Source organism: Pelobates fuscus, chromosome 6, assembly GCF_036172605.1.
Source record: "Pelobates fuscus isolate aPelFus1 chromosome 6, aPelFus1.pri, whole genome shotgun sequence".
NCBI classification, from domain to species: Eukaryota; Metazoa; Chordata; class Amphibia; order Anura; family Pelobatidae; genus Pelobates; species Pelobates fuscus.
The window spans coordinates 176,389,316-176,408,099 of record NC_086322.1 but is presented as its reverse complement, the minus strand read 5'-3'; the positions used below and the strand labels follow the sequence as shown (position 1 = coordinate 176,408,099).

General features: G+C 38.0%; 1 protein-coding gene across 2 annotated transcripts in view; it reads right to left on the bottom strand.

Annotated features, from left to right (window-relative positions):
- Window positions 1-18,784, bottom strand: part of FHIP1A (FHF complex subunit HOOK interacting protein 1A) — a 179,375-nt gene that overhangs the window by 91,434 nt on the left and 69,157 nt on the right. For both annotated transcript variants that reach the window (XM_063458510.1, XM_063458511.1), the window contains exons 2-3: window positions 15,611-15,841; window positions 5,338-5,964 (exon numbers count right to left, since the gene is read on the bottom strand). In XM_063458510.1, coding sequence (XP_063314580.1) covers window positions 5,338-5,964; window positions 15,611-15,712 — 729 coding nt within the window. In that variant the 5' untranslated portion in view covers window positions 15,713-15,841. The remainder of the gene's footprint in view (window positions 1-5,337; window positions 5,965-15,610; window positions 15,842-18,784) is intronic.

Sequence of the window (18,784 nt, the reverse complement as noted above, 5' to 3'; positions counted from 1 at the left end):
ACCCCTATAGTCGATACAGGGTCTCAACTCGCCATCTTTTTTCTTTACAAAGAAAAAGCCGGCCCCGGCAGGAGAAGATGACTTCCGAATAAAACCCTTAGACAGTGCATCGGTAACATACTCCTCCATGGCTCGATTTTCTGCTACAGACAGTGGGTAAATCCGGCCCCGGGGAGGATTGGTACCCGGTTGGAGTTCGATACCACAGTCATATGGACGGTGTGGTGGCAGAACGCTGGCTTGACCCTTGTCAAATACATCTTGGAATTCTTGGTACTCAGCGGGTAAGGAAGAGGCAGAACATGCGCCCAAAACTTTGACCGGTTTCTGGAGACAGGACAATGTGCATTGCTGGGACCATGATAATATCTCAGCTTTGCGCCAATCAATTGTGGGGTTATGCTTCTGTAACCAAGGGTAACCCAAAACAACCTGGTAATATGGAGAGGAAATGACCTGGAATTGGGTCGTCTCATGATGTAGAGCCCCTACAGCCAGAGATATGGGCACGGTTTCTTGGGTCACGTGGGTTGGCTGTATTGGTCTGCCATCGATGGCTTCGAAGGCTAGTGGGGAGTTGCGAGACTGTAAGGGTATAGAGTGCTTTGCTGCAAATGCACAATCTATAAACAAGCCCGCGGCCCCAGAATCAAGTAACGCCCGGGTTTCAATGGATGAATCAGACCAGGAGAGGATAACAGGCACCAAGGGTTTGTGCACACATATCTCTGGGTCTGCAGAAAGACCACCCAAGATCTGCCCCTGACAGTATCTTGGGTACGGACCCTTTGCCGGACGGATCGGGCAAAACTTTAACATGTGACCGTGGTGTCCGCAGTATAGGCACAGGCCCTCCCTCCTCCTAAAGGCTCTCTCCTCGGCCGAGAGGCGTGAGAAGCCTAACCGCCTTGGCTCCACACAGACAGAGGACTCAGGACCAGGAGGCAAGGGAGGTGAGGGAGGTTCGGGTGGGCAAGAAAAGCTCGGTGTCAAATTTACAAGAGGCCTCCGCAGGCGCTCCTTGGATAAGGATCTCTCTCGGAGTCTGATATCAATGAGGGTGACAAATGATATCAGTTCCTCGAGATCTTTAGGTAATTCTCTGGCTGCAATCTCATTTTTAAACACATCGGAGAGACCTTGTGCAAAGGCAGCCACAAGAGTCTCGTTGTTCCAGCCACCCTCTGCTGCCATGGTACGGAATTCACTGGCATACTCGACAATAGTTTTTGTGCCCTGAGAATTAGACATGAGTAGTTCGGCAGTAGGGGTGGAGCGAGCTGGAATATCAAAAACCCTATTGAAGGATGCAACAAATTCAGGGTAATTGTAAATAATAGGCTTCTCCGCCTCCCAGAGAGGTTTTGCCCAAGCTAGGGCCTTTTCAGACAGCAAAGAAATCATGAAGTGAACTTTGTCACTGTCTGTAGGAAATGCCTGGGGCAGGGTTTCAAGGTATCCTTTAACCTGATTTATAAATTCTCTGCACTGTGCTGGGTCGCCCCCAAAATGCTGAGGGAGCGGGACAGACCCAGTCATTTCTCTAGCCGCTACAGGTTTGGAGGTTACAACCAGTGCTAGAACAGGAAGTGAGGCAGAGGCGGCCGCAATCGCAGGCTGGCCGGGTACTGGATCCAGATGGGCATACTGGTCCAAATGGTGGTTCTGCTGGTCCCACTGGGTAAGCAGGTTAGGTATAGGTGTCTTGCCTGTACCATCTGTATTCATGGCCCTTGCGTAATGTCAGGGACCAGGAACCAGACAGAGACAGAAGTAGATGCAAACACACCTTTATTAATAAATAACAAATAATAAACAAAAGCAAAGTCCAGGAATCAAGCAGGGGTCAGTCACCAGAGCGGGTAGTCAGACAAGCCAGGATCAGGAGCACGGAGAGCTGCAGAGTCAGGAACAAGGCCGGAGTCAGGAACCAGGATCAAACAGGAAACACAGGAACAAGGAGACTTCTGGGAAACAGGAAACCACGCAAGGGCAAGGAGGTTCTGGGCTTAGCTGCTTAAATAGGCAGAACTGATTAGCAGCAGGGTTGATTACTACTCACAGGTGAGTAACCGTGGCAACAAGCAGAAGCAGCTCAAGTAATTGCAGCTGCAAACTTAATCACTAAAACAGAAAGGTTTTGCTGTTTAAAACAGCAAAGAAACCCTGACACATGCTTACACTGGCAGCTGGCTCTGCTGCCCGAGTGCAACTCAATGGAAATTCCTGACATTCCTTCTTAAAAGAAATTAGACATGTGCACAACCTGCTGAAACAGGGCAGATTTCAAACCAGCCCCACTTTTATGACATACCTCGATACTCTCAAGTAAGCTCTCCAAAGAGTTATCAATGAAGGAGGAGAAGCCCTGCAGAACTGAAACATATTACAGAATAAAAGAGACACTATTTTTTCCATATTTTTAATCTCAAAATAATATATTTTCCCCCACATCAAAACTGGTGCGGTGCTGCTCCAAGTGTCCCTTTGGATGAGCCTCCACAGACTCCATCATGTTATGTCTGAATAATCTTAAGGATAGAGAGCACACCACATTAGTTTCTGGTGGATGTCTATGGTGAGGTAGCTCACACATAACAAATGCTGGGGAAGTGAATGCAGGTGCTCGAATTTACATCATATTACCGAATTTGACATTGTAAGAGAGAAAGGAAAGACTGGGTTTTGACATGTTAGCAGTTATAACTCCTTCTAAAGTTTAAAAATGAGGACCCTAAAAAATGTTTCAATACACTACTTCACCAATGTTAAGCTAATAATACCAATAATATTGCATAATTAGTTTGAGATGTATAATAATACCAGGGTCTTTAGGATATGTAGTTTGGTTGTCAGTATTCTATTGAGAGAGGTACGGAGAATCAGCTATTTTACAATGAGTGCTTTTGTTCATGAAAGCAATGAATGATACTTTCAAAATGTAAACAGCAGTTGCCAACCATCTGCGTTCTATTAAATTGCTGTCTACCTTCATACGTGTTATTACATGAATTTCATGAATGATAGAAGCGTTGTGAATTTCAATCTCATAGGAAGTAGTGCTGGAGTCTACAAATGTTATGTAGGAGTTGTACAGCATATCTAAGCCATGTGTGCATAGGTTGTACAAAATTATGTATGATAGGGTATGATAGGTTGGAACAATTGTATTACACAAAAACAAACTTAAATCTGATCATTCTTGTTCTTATTATGATACTTGGGTCATATAATTTCCCCCCTGCCCATTGACATTCCATTTCCCAGAACAACACTTTGGGCGGGTACTATCTGTAAGTTTCTAATATTATAATGCCGTTTGCACAGCCATTTTACTGCTGTGTGGAGAATGTATTTCTTTCTACGAAAAAAAGATTTCTCTCAATAACAAACACATCTCAAGGCAACTATAAGACAACTGCAAAGTAAGAAAAAAAAAAACATTACTTCAAAAGACATGAAATGCCTAAAGATCAAAGTCACTGACAAACATAAAGGTGGGAGGAAATATCACGTGATGCTCACACTGTAAGACCTGGCTTCTTAACATGGAGCACACACTCTGACGGTCAGTCTAAGAGGCTGTATAAAAGTATTTCAATGCTAAACACTATTTTCTAGACAAAACTAAAATGTGACATCCTACACTACTAGCCATGCCTTAAAATGTGCTTGCCACTGCAAACCTGAAGGGTCCATGGTACACTTGCCAGAGCTGAATTCCTGCTCACCTGGGCTACATTTTTACTCACCACTGGCTAGTGTTGAGTCAACATTTGAGGCGTGTAATATGCATTGTTATCTAAAACAATAAGTATTAACTAAACAAACTAGCTTCTCAGAATTTGTTACCCACTGCGTGGGTTTGTGTCATCACTGTAGGACTGCTGTACATTGCTTCAAGAACCAGAGAATTATGGGGGGAAAAACTGATTATTAGCAAATAGGTTCAATACTTTCTTATATGGGAGATAAACAAGTCTTTGTGAATTAAAATAATGAGCTTACTAAAATATATTATTATGTATTGTGGGGAAATAGAATAATTAAGGTGTTCTGGAGAATCAGAAACCACAAGACAGTATAATGCATAGTTGTTTACGAATGTCTCCAGCACCCCTAGATGTCATTATTTTCCATCAAAGGAACACACTACATTAAAAAAAAATAATAATAATAATTATAATATTAATAAAATGTTCTCTTTTAATGTAGATTGTACCTTGGTTTTAAATTTTAAAAAAAATGTAAAATGACCTTTATTAATCAAATGCTTTTCACAGCACATTGGGGACACAAGGCACATGCACGACAATTATTGTGCTCTAATAATGATTCTTCTCAAAGGGAGGCACTGAATCCAAGGTTTAGGTATGAGAAGCATTGACAGCATTTGCATCATCAGTTGTGTGTGATGATGACATCAAAAGAGAAGACCTTTAAAAAATGTTAAGAAGGAAGTGCCTGTTGTGGGTCACAAGTATTTGGCTGATGGGGACACGTCTACTAAATATAGTGGTCATATTGAACCCCATAGACTTTTTTAATTTGGTGGCTGGCTAGCAAGTGTTTAGGAGCATAGTACATGATTACTTCTGCCACCAAATTTTTTTTTTTTTTAACTATTTTCCCAAAGGCTGCTAATGCCTGCAAATAGTAAACCCAACATTTATCAACATATTTTAGTTGCTGAATCCAAAAAAGGCCATATGTTGGGCAATATGTGCCGGACAAATGAAATTAACCGATATTTTCAATGTAAAGTATAGGTATCAATTTCAATATTCGAACTGATAACTTTCGGCTTGGATAAACCCTTAATTTAATAAATCCAAACCGATACCAAACTAATAAAAATGGCTTATTGGAAGCTGGTAAAATTCCGATAAAGCTGATCGGTTCTAATTAAATCCCCTGTCACCTATTTAGGGAAAGTTTTTTTTTTTTTTAAGCCCTTCCTTAAAAAAAAAAAAAATAATAATAATGATAATAGTTAAAAGGAGACTAGAAACTTCATAGAAGGGAGTAGATGAAGGTCAGGCCACTATATTCTCTGAAAGCAGAAACATTCCATAACATTTGACATTGAACATTTATCCTTTTGTTGTAGTACATCATTATCCTTTACCCATTGATTTAGTAATGTTTTCTTCTAAAGTGCTCATGACACAGAATATGCCAATTGTATGTAGTACAATGAAATGTTTACTTAGCTTACAATACTCCTCATTGTATTGTCTACTGCAATCAACATTGTTTTCTGAAGACTGACTCTTGACAGGAGGTCAAATAATTGTTTACATACTACCAGCAAAAACCAATAATTGACACACTCACTGGGCAGAAGAAAGTGCTCTCCACTATGTGTTTAGCCACAACAATATTCTCAGCAGAAAGGGACATGATGAAAAGCAAGGCATCTCGGGCTTGCTGGCCTACTGTTCCTTCTCGATGAATGAATGGAATGAGCAGGGAGAAGATAAGAAAATTGGCAGCTCCTTGATCTTCGCTGGTGTGAAAAAACAATTCCAAGATAGACGGATCTTTGGCAAGTATTGAACAGAGCTGGTTGAGAAGGACGACCAGTTCCATTTCAACGTTTGAACTTAATGTACCAGAGCAAGTACTCAATAGCATCATCAAAGGCTTTAAGATGGGCTTGTGATGTAACAAGGGTTGATGAGATTGCGTAACAAGTAATTCATACATCTTCAGCTGTTCAAATTTTGTCTCGTCTGAAAATTCCCTCCTGAGACTCCAGAGGAACAGTTTCTCCATGATATTTTCTGAAACCACAAACTCCAAGATAGGACCCATAGCTGCATCTTTTACCTGCTCCTCAATTAATAGTAGTAACATGTGCTCCACGTAGTTCTGTACAGCGCTGATTTCATCTGAAGAAATTGCTCCAAACTTGATTTGTGAATTCTTGAATGGATCATGTTTCTCTAAAATACGTTGAACCTTAACAGAAAAGAAAAATATGTTTTGTCAAATTTAATGAAATAAATAAAAAGATAGAAATCTTGAGGAGAAATAATATGATAAAATATAACAAATCTACAAGCAGGATATGGATATTTAATATTGCTATAACACAAGGGAGATCAAATTATCCCCATTATCACATAAACTGATAAATGTTTATGACAATAGCAAGTTGCAACGTGTAAAGATAGAAAACAATTATAATAAATTAATACAGATTTTTCATTTTCAACAGACATTTATATAACACAGGTTCCTAAAAATAATTATAATTCTCATAAACATTTACTGCTTTTAGTAATTATGGAAAAAATTTACATTAAAAACAACACAATCAAAGGAGCTCAGGTGTTAATTTGCAGGTAATTTTAACTCATTTTCTATTCAGTAAACAAGGACGCTTGGATGTTTACGAGCATTCCTGCTGTGAATTCTCATGATTATTTAATCTTTCTGATTTGCAAGAAATGAGTAACAAATCTGTGGGGCAACATTATGTGACTTACTATAAAGCACCAGGGGGAAATCTCTCGATATAAGCACGGCAATATTATTTCTTTGGCAGCTATGGATCAAGGCTAGATAAGTGTTTCTTTCAATTTGAAAATGATAGCTAGTTGGGCAGGTATATAGTGAGGAAACACCAACCCAACTGCTCTACGAGCTGCTCAACTCTCTGCCAACTTCAGTTCACTTTAGTTTCCAATTATTTAAACAGATAATCTCCTGACCATGGGTGAGGGGACGGGATAGTCAGTAGGATTTCCATGCGATTAAAAAACAACCACCAAGGTGCAGAAACTGAAGTCCAAAATCAGTTTTTACATTTTCCAGCATTTTATTTTATGGGGTAACAACTTGAGAACCATCCCTGAAAATCATAACAGACTCCTGAGGAGGGATTTATCAATTAAATATGGGTGTTATTCTGGAACAAAGAGCAAAAAAGGTAATAGGCATTCTATATGTATAGACAACGTGACAGTTGGGAGGCATGCCCTAGTGTATTCTGGTGTCTGCAGTCAATTTGTCAATTTTACAGTTCATAAAGACATTGCTTGTCAAAAAAAGTACAGCTTCCAAAGGGTTAAAGTTGACAAAATTCTTTTTGGGTAATAGGTGTACTTTAATGTAAATTGAAGATATACAGTGGAACCTCAGAACTTGAACAAATCCATTCCCGAAGGCTGCTCGAGTCCCGAAGTGTTCGAGAACCAAATCAACATTTCCCATAAGAATTAATGCAAATTTGATTAATCCATTCCAGAGCCCCCAAATAACAGCATTTTACATTTATATGTATGCATTAAAAATGCAGAGATCACTCTAATAATAAGCATCTTACATTTATATGAGTGGTTCCTGCCTTTCAACTTGCTAAAAGTTTCCTTTTAGCAAGTTTTCCTTTTTATAATAATTGTCTGACTTGAAAATGAGACATGGCTCTTTGTTGTATGTTCAGGTACTGAAGATCGTTTGCGTATTGAGACATTTGGCTCTTTGTTGCATGTTCGGGTAACGAAGCTCGTTCGCATACCGAGCCATTTTTTACTCCTGGTTCTTTGTTGTATGTTCGGGTACCGAAGATTGTTCGGGTACTGAGACATTTTTTACTCAAAACTTTTGTTTGACTTTCAAATTGTTTGAGAACGGGACTACTCGAGTTCTGATGTTCCACTGTACTAGCAAACTGGGGTGTGAGTTTCTGAAAAATAAGGAATAGCCCTAATCACTAAACAATTATTTCAAATGGTCTTATAGTCTTGATGCTGTACTGAAATTCAGGATAACTAAATATTGTACTAATCTTATGGAGGCGCAACAGCAAAGTGCAGGAGGTCTTAAAGGAAAACTAAAAGCACCATAACAACTAGAGTCCCTTTGTAGTGCTTAGATCTTTGTCTGACAGCAATAAACTGACACTCTCAACCAATGAACTAGCCGTGCAATGCAATGCAGCTCTCCTGGCTGCGAAGAGAAGGCGGGAGCAGCAATCCCAGATAAGAAGGCAAAGCTTTCTAAAATGGACAGTTGTGGCACCATAACCACTAGAATGCACTGTAGTGGTTATGGTGCTTGGGATGTTCCTTTAAAGGCATTGGTATATTTATTTTCTTTTTGGAGTGTATTGTGGATACTAATAGAAAGCAATAAAAACACATCAATAATACTATGATTAATTTGTTTGTTTAATTGGTTTAACTATGTACAGTGAATAGAAAATAGTTTGCCACACATATACAAGAAAAAAAGCAATCACTGCCACTCCAAATACTTTTGACTACAGCTCCCACAATGCTCAGTAGCTAAGTCCACAGAAGCAGCCAGGGCAGAATTTGCCTGCTTCGCCATTCAGGTTTGCAAAACTGTATAAATAAATGTATCCATTAAATATATGTTTCACATTATTAATGATCAGGTTATCTTGGTCTCGCCATAACGTGCATGGCAGATAATAGCTGTACACATTGTTTCTCACAGTGCCGTGCTGCCACGGCATGAAACTGGATGTGATGGAGCAGGTGTTAGAGCTGTGATGGCCTAGGTTGAAATAGATCCAATTAATCCTGTGTCATAAAAAGTAGGCCATTGGAAAGAAGACAGCTTGCTGTGTTTGAACATCGCATTCACTTATTTGTTACTTATGCCATATGCCAAATCACACAGGTTTTTTTTTTTAAATGAGAAAAGTAATTCTCATACTTGGGAAAAACATTTTAGGTCAAATTAACAGTGATCTTAACCCCTTAAGGACACATGACATGTGTGACATGTCACGATTCCCTTTTATTCCAGAAGTTTGGTCATTAAGGGGTTAAAGGGGAACCACCAGAAAGTTAAATATGTGTATTTTTTCTTAAATATGTGAAAAAAAGTTAGTTTTCTGATTTAATATTTTTATGGTTTTATTTTGGCATAAACAGTTTGCACATAAGTGTTGTTTTTCTAAATGTTTCAGTACAACTTTGCACCCATTGCCACATCCCATCACACCTGACATCCTCATTTTGACAATAAAAACTAAGGCTTGATTTAATATTTTTGGATAAGCTTTTTCAAATGATATAATATTTTTGCGTAGGCACTTAAAATGTTCTTTTTAAAAAAAAAATATTAAAATATAAAAAATGTATCAATATATAAATATATTTTAAAAAATACTGAAATATTAAAATGTTTTCCAACATATTAAACCATTTGAAAAGCTTATCCAAAAATATTAAACTGATACCCAACTTAGATACATCTTTTGGTCATGGACGCTGTTGGAGCCACAGCTGGGTTAGGAACAAATAAGTATTTATTAAGGAGGCGTAGGGACAGATAGCAAGGAGGAAGCAGGACCAATTGGCTCAGCCCATTCTCTAGCAATATTTAAGGGAAAATGTGCACCAGCCCGGGCTTATAATTGATATGGTGGAGGAGGCATCTGGATGGACAAACTATTGCTTTTGTTAAGATTACTGTTACTTAATTACTTACTGTTACTTACTTAAAATATAATTAGGTGGCTAAGCAACAAAGTTGATGGACTATCTATTGTTCTTGTTAAGATTATTAGATGGCCAAGCAACAAACCTATTGTTTTTGGATAAGATGATTATTATTATTATTAGAATTCAGTTGCTTTTTTCAAATGCCTATAAAAACCACTTATTCAAAAAACATGAAACTTGGTACAATGGTAGAGACCTGTGGGGCTCTATAGTCTTTGCAAATAAAAGTTCATTGGTCCCATGACCTGACTGCTGCTATCTTGATTCTGGCGACTAATTTTGCACAATATTCTAACATTTGTTTCTTCACAACCATATACACTAGCAATGAACAGGTTGCTGTGCAAAGTCATGTTGTGACCTAGATTTAGATTCCTTCAAGATACATCAATTGGTCACATTTCAGCAGCCATATTGGCTTGCTTAAAATTCTTTAAACAATGCAATATTTGGCACACATGTCCACGGCAAGGTCCTCTACCACAATTGTTCAAAGGAATGTAGTATGAGGCTCAAGATGGCTTTTTGCGAGCCAAGGTCAAGATGCCTTCCCTTTGCATAAATATGCAATTATTTTACTGTTGAGCAATAACGCAACTTGTTCAATGTATGATTACTCCCTAATAAGGTAAACTGACATTTTATATAAAAAAAAAAAAGTTACATTCATAACTCCAAATGTGGAGGTCTACTGTGAATGTAAATATCTGTTATTTACTTCTCTACGTATACATTTAGGCTTGGACGCTTCTAAAGTTCAAATAGTCACATGGTTTGGCATACATTATGAGATATTAGAAAATATTACATTGCACTTGTGAAATAACTGTAAAAATAACTACTTAAAAAAAACATCTTTATATATATGTGGTGATAACAGTTATTGTTTGATCTGCCATTTTCAATGTGAAGCCCATATGGTTCATGCATGGTCTTGTGGCCATGAAGGTTTATTTGACTAATAGTGAAAAATCTCAATATATTTTAAAATGTAAATCTTTTATTAAAGTGAGTGAACTATCCAAATAATCAAAATCAAAACAACTTTGATAGAATTTCTTTACAGTTGGTGCCATGATATAATATCAACTGTATGCTCTGTCATCTTTAATCTTCAGATACGTTTATAACATACACATCTTTGCTATTTAACTCTCATTGTCAAGGCTTTTGTGCATGGCCACTTTTATTACTGCTTGCAGCTATATATATATTTTTTTTTTTTTTAAGGTTGACATGAGCTCTGGATGTTTTTACACATATGGATCTTGGGGATCAACACATAAATCTCTGGGACCAAAAGTCATGGGGTCGCAACAGTCAAAATGTAGGGCATCTCCAGGCATTTTTTTAATGCATTATTATATATAGAATGCAATAAAGGGACACAGTTTAATGTAGTTGTTCTGGTAAGTATAATCAGTCCCGGCAGGCTTTTAATGTAAACAGTGCCTTGTCAGAGAAAATACCGTGTTTGCATTGCTGTCTAGGGACATCTCCAGTGGCAATAACTCAGATGGCAACTAGAGGTGCTTCCTGAGTCAGTGTTGCACAACGTGCAGCACTGACATTCAATGTCTTTGCGCTCTGTATGGAAGAGATCCTGATTGGCCAGGGCGGTGTTTGGCTCTGCCTCACGCCGCCTCCTTGGCCAAGATAATCAGAATTGATGATTTCAGTGAATTCAATGATTTGTTTAATTCTGATGATCTAAGCTAAGGAAATGGATCGAGGACAGAGCCAGCACCGGCAGATCCATGCAGAGCTGAGTTAAAGATCATTAAACTACTTATTTAAGGGGGACTGGACAACTAAATAGTGTTTTTATACATTTGTATTCCTAATTATGTAGTGTTCCTTTACAATATATGTAAAATATTCAGTCATTACTGGGTTGCCTTCTATAGAATTCCCGAGCTTATCCCATAAGCAGCACTTTAAAGGGACAACATTAGTGTTATAATATCACTCCAGTCTGTTTATTCTGAAACTGAAATATCATAAGCCGGATGCTGCCTGGGGTGGGAGGGAACTGAGATCAGCGCTGGAGGCAACTTTGGGGTTAATCATTCGAGAAAGGTTTAGTTTGTAAAGGTAAGAGTGCACCCGGCAACCTCCTGGCATCCTAAGGCACCATAATAACTTCATGTAGATGTTGTTGTTATGGTGCCTTTACTGTCCCTTTAAAACTGACTGTATACTATTGTATGTGTATCTGCAAACATAATAAAACATTGATGAAAACCAAAATACATACAAATACATTTTACACGTAACTATGTGTACAAAACACGAGTCCTTCTGTCCTTGTGCAACCACTTTTGCTATATTAAAAATATCCTCATTATACAAACATATAAATAAGCCTACAATTTGACATTTTATTACAAGATGATTTGTGATTCAGGACTTCATCAACATCTGCTCAGCTACAGCTGAAATATTTTGTCTGCTACAGATAAGCCCTTAACTAGCTCCATCCAGAAGACGTGCTTATTATTTGTTTACCTAACATACCTCTCATGCTCTTGGCAGATTAAGCTGTCAGACTATTATAAAAAGGCTGCTGGAAATGCTTTCAAATTACAAGAGATGTGGGAGAAGCAAAATAGGTGCTGGAGTGGCATTAAAACAACTTAACTACTTAAAGGGGAACTGACACTTTTTAATAGAGTGTTCCCCTTTCTCTAAATACCATTATATTATACTGGGCTTAGATGTGCAGCGCATGAACACTGTGAAATTGTCTTCCTTAATACTGCACATATGTGGACAGGAACAGACGGACAAGCCTTCTGGAATTAGTTCCAGGGCACCTTGACACCGAATGTACTAGTATCAAGTAAAAGTAGTCTATAACATTAATGCAGCAGTGTGTATTCCTTTATTTGTATGTAATGTAGATGCTTGTGTGTATCTGATTGTGTAAAATCAGTGTGAATACAATAGGGGTTTGTCTGTGTTAATCCATGTTTGTTTTTTTTTGTATGTATACTGCCAGTAGGAATGCAGTTGTTTATCAATCAATCAATTGCACTTAAGTTCAACCTGGATCGTGATTGTCCACTGTGGCTCGAGATGGAGGCAGCTAAAATTACTCCTCACTCAATTAAAGATAGTTTATGGCTGCCCCCTTCTCGACGACCGCGGGTGGTGGATATGTACCCATCCAACAAAGTGGCTGTTAAATCATGGGATACCCTATGTAAGAATATTCATCCTTCTGCTTTCTGGTCCAGGGCTACTCCCGTATCAGTGTTGCAAGCCTCATTAACATGAGCTGGATTTGGATTATTAGTCTTCACAACTTAGTAGGAGTTTCACATTGTGTTGAACATTGGTGTTAATGCAGTTGAATATTTGCGATGTATTTGTGTGAAGTGTTGATATATGTATTAATGCAGGGGCGGATCTGTGTGGATCTGTGTGGAGGGCCTGTGTTCGTGTTTTTAAATAGCAATATGGAGAGCCCGTGAGTAAATGTAGGCCAATTGTCTGTGGCACATCTGACTGTGTGTGACTGTGAACAAAAGGTGTTTTTAGGTACACCATAGTCACCAGAAAAACTACAGCTTATTGCATTTGTTTTGGTGAGTAGAATCATTCCCTTCAGGCCTTTTTCAGCCAATACTATGGAAAAGCATTGTGATTGGCTCACAGAATCACTATTGATTATGTCAGCCAACAGGCAGATCAGGGGCACAAGCAGCAGCTGCAGACTTAAATACAAGTAAGATTTTACTATATTTAGGGAGGCAAGGGGGTGGCTAGATGGTGGTGTTAACACTATAGGGTCAGGAATACATGTTTGTGTTCCTGACCCTATGGTGTTCCTTTAAACAGTGTCTCAGTGTTTGTGTGAATTGTTTGCCTCTGCATTACATGGCCGTATCCTATAAGTACAATTAGTTATTTAGGATCTACTATACCTGTCTGCAATAATTTCCGTGTAAGCTCTGTAACCAAGCCTTTTTTCCCATTTTGATGAGATTTAGTTTCTATTGTTAAAGACAATGTTTAGCCATCTTAGTATTATATGTTTTATGCAATTTTCTACTGATTGATTTTCACTTTGCACATTGTATAAAGTCTTGTTGATGATATAAAGGATATATCCGTTTTTTTTTTCTATTCTCTCTTTACTATATGCAACATAGGCTTGCTTTGAGGCAGACGTTTAGAGCTGTGTGAAGTTAGTACCCCATGCACAAACAAATGGTATATGTTTTTTTTTTTTTTTTTTTTTTTATTACAAGGGGTGCAAACTCCTGAGGCCACATCATCTAAATATAATGTGCAATATCTTCACAGCACAAACACATGGTATATTTTTATTCACATTTTGAAATCACAATTTCACATTGCTGGATTTGTCACTTTGGGTGTGTTTTTTAGTTTGTAAAAGTTTTTGCTTGTTTTAATTGGTATACCTACTATGTTTCATAAGGAGTGTCTGTTGATTCATTAGTCAGGAAATCTGTTTACACTGATCCTTTCCTTGGTTTTTGGTAGAGGATAATCCGATGACAGTATTAGTGCGGTCCTACTGGCAATAGTTTCCTGGACTTTTTTAAGTCTGAGTACCTTACTTTGTTTTTTCACTTGCCCCCCAACATTATTTTGGGTTACTACAATAATGACCACAAGTTTCTATATACACTATACACATTATTAAAGGACCACTAAAGGCACCCAGACTATAAAATCTAAATGAAGTTGTCTGGGTGCAGTGACACTGTATGTATTATTATCCCTGCTATATAAAATTGCAGGGTGTTACCACTGCAGGGTTAACACACGTCATGTGGCTGTCTTTCAGACAGCAGTAGAAGTGCTTCCACATTAAGAACCAAGTCAAACTTGGTTCGTAATAAAATTCTGCTCTTAGAGAAGCATTTGATGGACGCAGCACTGCAATGTGCCATGCATGCGCACTAGCCTCCCAATATAAAAGCATTTGATTGGCCTAGAATAGATCATCAGCACTGCTAATCGCAGCCAAGGAGGCTGTGTGGTCATGGATAGATCAGTGTGTCAAGGGAGAAAATGTAAGTAAATCTACCTTTCTTAAAGGGATAACGTAGGCACTGTATCTGCTTCATCTCATTAAACTGGTTTTAGTGTTTGGAGTCCTCTGGTACCATAATTTTTTTCAGCATTAAACTGTTTTTAATGTTTTGATGCTAAACAAGAGTCCCTGGCAGTCCATCCCCTCTGTCCTGCTTTGGCTAATAAGGAAGTATTAGCCTGAGCAGCAATGGGCAGCTGTGATTGGCTGAGAGTGTCAGCTTACTTTTAGCCTATCAGAGCTCCAAATGACAGTATGAATAGGTATGACAACAAGGACATGTATAATCTCTGCCTTAGCTACACATACAGGGTTGGACTGTGGGTGGCCAGGGACTCTTATTTTGTGGCATACTGCACAAGCATGGTGCAAAACTGAATGGAGGGACAATGCCAGGGCACTCCAGGTATTATAACCAATTCAAAGAGATGAAATGGTTATAGTGACTACAGTGTCCCTTTAAGTATTCCAATGGGGGGACAGACACCTGAACATCTACATGACTCTATCCAAATAATTGCATGAAAGTTTGAGTAATGTTGTCACTTTAAGGAAAAGGTATATAAACATGTTATTTGCTCCTCCCCTCTAGTTACATCTGCTGTGTACTGCGCTATAGCTACAGACAGCTGCAAGACACAGGCAGGTGCACTTTGGACTTCATTGTTATAGTTCAGTAAAGAGCAGCCAGAAGTAAATATCAATGCAAAATAAACATGATCAGCATTTGTCTTTATCAAAGCAGTAAATGTATTGAGTGCAGAGAGATACAAACTAAGTGGTTTAATCACTAAATGTAGAACTGAATGGAAACCCAGTTTACTCAAATATTAAAAAAAACAAGCTGGGAAAATGGATGAGGTGAAATACATTTTTCACCATAGCTATTTCAGCGCTAAGTTGCGAACTGCGTTTTCAGTTCATCAGGACTCACTGTTTAGTTAATTGATCCCTAGTTAATAAAAAGGAGCTAATTGTTTACAGTTACTGAGAAAAAAGCCCCAAAAATACCAAAATACAGATTTTACACATTCAAGCCTTAGTTGCATCATATTACCTGGACCCAGTGGTTCTTGAACACTATGGTGCATGTCTCTGGATCCACTCCCTGCAGGTTTAGACTGTGACGTTTATTGCTCACACTGACAATCTGTGACATTGTGTCTCTTTCTTACACAAGGCAACCTGCGGTTTTCATGTCCAGATACTTGAGAAATGAGCTTTCTCTCTTCGTCAGGTCATTGTTTTCTGAAACTAATTTTCACAGAGCCCTCCGCATTGAGATTACCTGTATTTCAAAAGAAGGGGAAAAATACATTTCATTAAGGGTTGGTGCCTGACCCACGTTGATGTAAACTATTGATTTGTGCTTACTCATGAAGACCTTGAAGCCAAAGCCTGCAAACACCAGGTTACCAGGCAACCATGCATTGCCACGTATGTAGTGCTAATACTAGGTCTGTAAGCAGCAAATAGGTTCATATACATAAAATATTTACAGTCACTGTCAAACATATATCTGAGAAATTGATCTAAACTAAGCTAGATACAATTTATATACATTCATACATAGTTAATAAGTTTTTGTTAGGTGATGCCAGCTGTACACAATAGGAAATGTATTTCACAGACATCTACGTTCGAGCTAGAGTTAGCCATCACGCTTTAACCCATTAAGGACAGAGCGATTGTCCAAGTTCTGAACCAAAATAAAACCTAGAATTTGCGCTATATGTCTGTTCAACTATTATTTACGGCTTTCATATTAAGTGCACCCACACTTATTATATATCATTTTATTCAGGACAATATTCATTTTATTTAACATTAAATATTAATATATGGAACACAATTTACTATGAATAAAGTCTAAAAAAAAAGAGAGAAATTAAGAAATGTTATTTTCAAAGTTCTGCATGGCATTTTAACTGTGAATGTCAGAATACTGTTAGATTTTACTGCAATCACATGCACATGTTTGCATGCTGTGATGTCCCACAAGTACGATGAGGCCCCACATATACAGGTTTCATGGTGTTTTGGAAAGTTACAGGGTCACATATAAGGCTTGCCCATTTCAGATTTTACACATTGAAATTTGCCATATTGGTTTGCTGGGCTTATGTTGTCTTTGAGACCATATGGCAGCCCAGAAATGAAAATTTCCCCCATCATAACATACCATTTGAAAAAGTAGAGAACTCAAGGTATTGAAAATGTTGTATGTCCAGTCTTTTTATAGTAGCCAAATAATAAATACAATATATATATATATATATATATATATATTATGATAAAGTGATAAATAAACACACACTTAAATGAAACTGTATAGATGTGTATGTATATAACACAGTAAAGGAGTTTAAGCATGCGTGGGATAGGCATAAGGCTATCCTAACTATAAGATAATGCCAGGGACTAATGAAAGTATTTAGAAAACTGGGCAGACTAGATGGGCCGAATGGTTCTTATCTGCCGTCACATTCTATGTTTCTATGTTTCTATATACGTATACAAACACACACATATAAATTTTCATTTAAGTGTGTATTTATTTTAACTTTAACATAATTAAGTGATTTCATTAATCTATATATTGGAGGATCTGCCTGAGAACCCAGGCAGTCCCCTGTAGTCAATCTTGCTATACGACTGATCGCGATCACATGTCTCGGATTGGTGGGATAGAGTTAATGTAATGTTAAAATTACACCTGCAATGTGACAGAGACTTTATTTGTGGTTTAACAAAAATAGTGTACATGCCAAACCATTGCCAGGAGTACTTTCTTCGATACTGGAAAAAACACTGGCACTCCACTAATATATCAGAACATTGTCTAGAACACTCTGAGTCATTGAGAAGCAAAAGCAGTTAGGATCAGGGATTTAAGCAATTAAAGTAATCTGCACCTAACAGAGGTGCAGACTGCAAACTCCTTTGGTGCAGTCAGTGGACTCAACGCCAGGCAAGGAGATCTTTTGATCTCCCTGTTTCCTATGGCAGAGTGCCCTGTTCGATTCAGATCCAACACTTCAGGTGCCGGCAAGGGCACACCATGCCCCTGTATGAGCCCGGACCCTAGGCAGCCAAATAAGCCGCCTAATGGGCAATCCGACTCTACCACTATCAACTCATGCAATGACCTGCTGCACATATCATACTCAGATGGCTTGGGTATGCTCACTGCTTTGCAACTAGCCAACACTTTTTCCACATTCCTTACTCTTATATGCACATTCCTTTACAACCTTCCTCCTACCTTTATTTACCTCCCTCTATTTGTCACCATATCTAAACCAGTGTCCCCTTTTTGAAATGCAATAATAACACAGAACACATTATTCACCTTCATTGCCTTGAGATCAATAAACGATAAATAAAGAACAATGAAATAAAGTTGGTTTTGTACACATAGTTCAGTTTCCTGCATGCAACAAAGTGCTATCAAGAGAGCTAATTGGTAAATATTATGATGGCTTTACTACCTTTTAGAACAAGCTCAAAGTATTTACATGCACTAATTCATAAGCATATTTACAATGTTTAAATAGAATTTCTGTCATGTTGAGTTCTGTCAATCAAATAAAATCCTAGAGAACATTTATTTGTATTATTTTATAGTTAAAGCATACAAACATGAATGGAATGCAAAATCTCTCTCTCTCTCTCTCTCTCTCTCTCTCTCTCTACATATATATATATATATATATATATATATATATTATCACACAAATACACATACATATACAGCTTAGGTTCCATATTTGATTACGTAATCACTTTTGATGCATATTCCATTTACTTCTATCACTGTCTCTGCCTCAAAATTCCTTACCCATTCCTTCATTTTTAATCTTGGAAGATGTGAATCAAATAATAGATTTTGATTCTGGGCAGCAAAGTGAACCTTTGAATGGCATAGGTACAAACACTGTATATGAACTATTCTGCTATTGAAACGTCTTTGTTTGAAGCTTGTGTCTAGAAAGTGGCCATCCTTGACACTTTGAGACAGCATTACACAGTAACAATGTGATGTGGAAGCTACTTGTGCACCAAAGGGTAAGATTCACTACGTGCTCTTCAGTTAGGTTTGCAAAGTATGGATCAAATGTGTTGGGAATAAAGTCACAACATGCCCTGTATCAACAACAAGCATACGACCAGAGTAATGCCACCAGTTACATCTTCTATTACAACTAAAGAAATACTTAATTCTGTAACA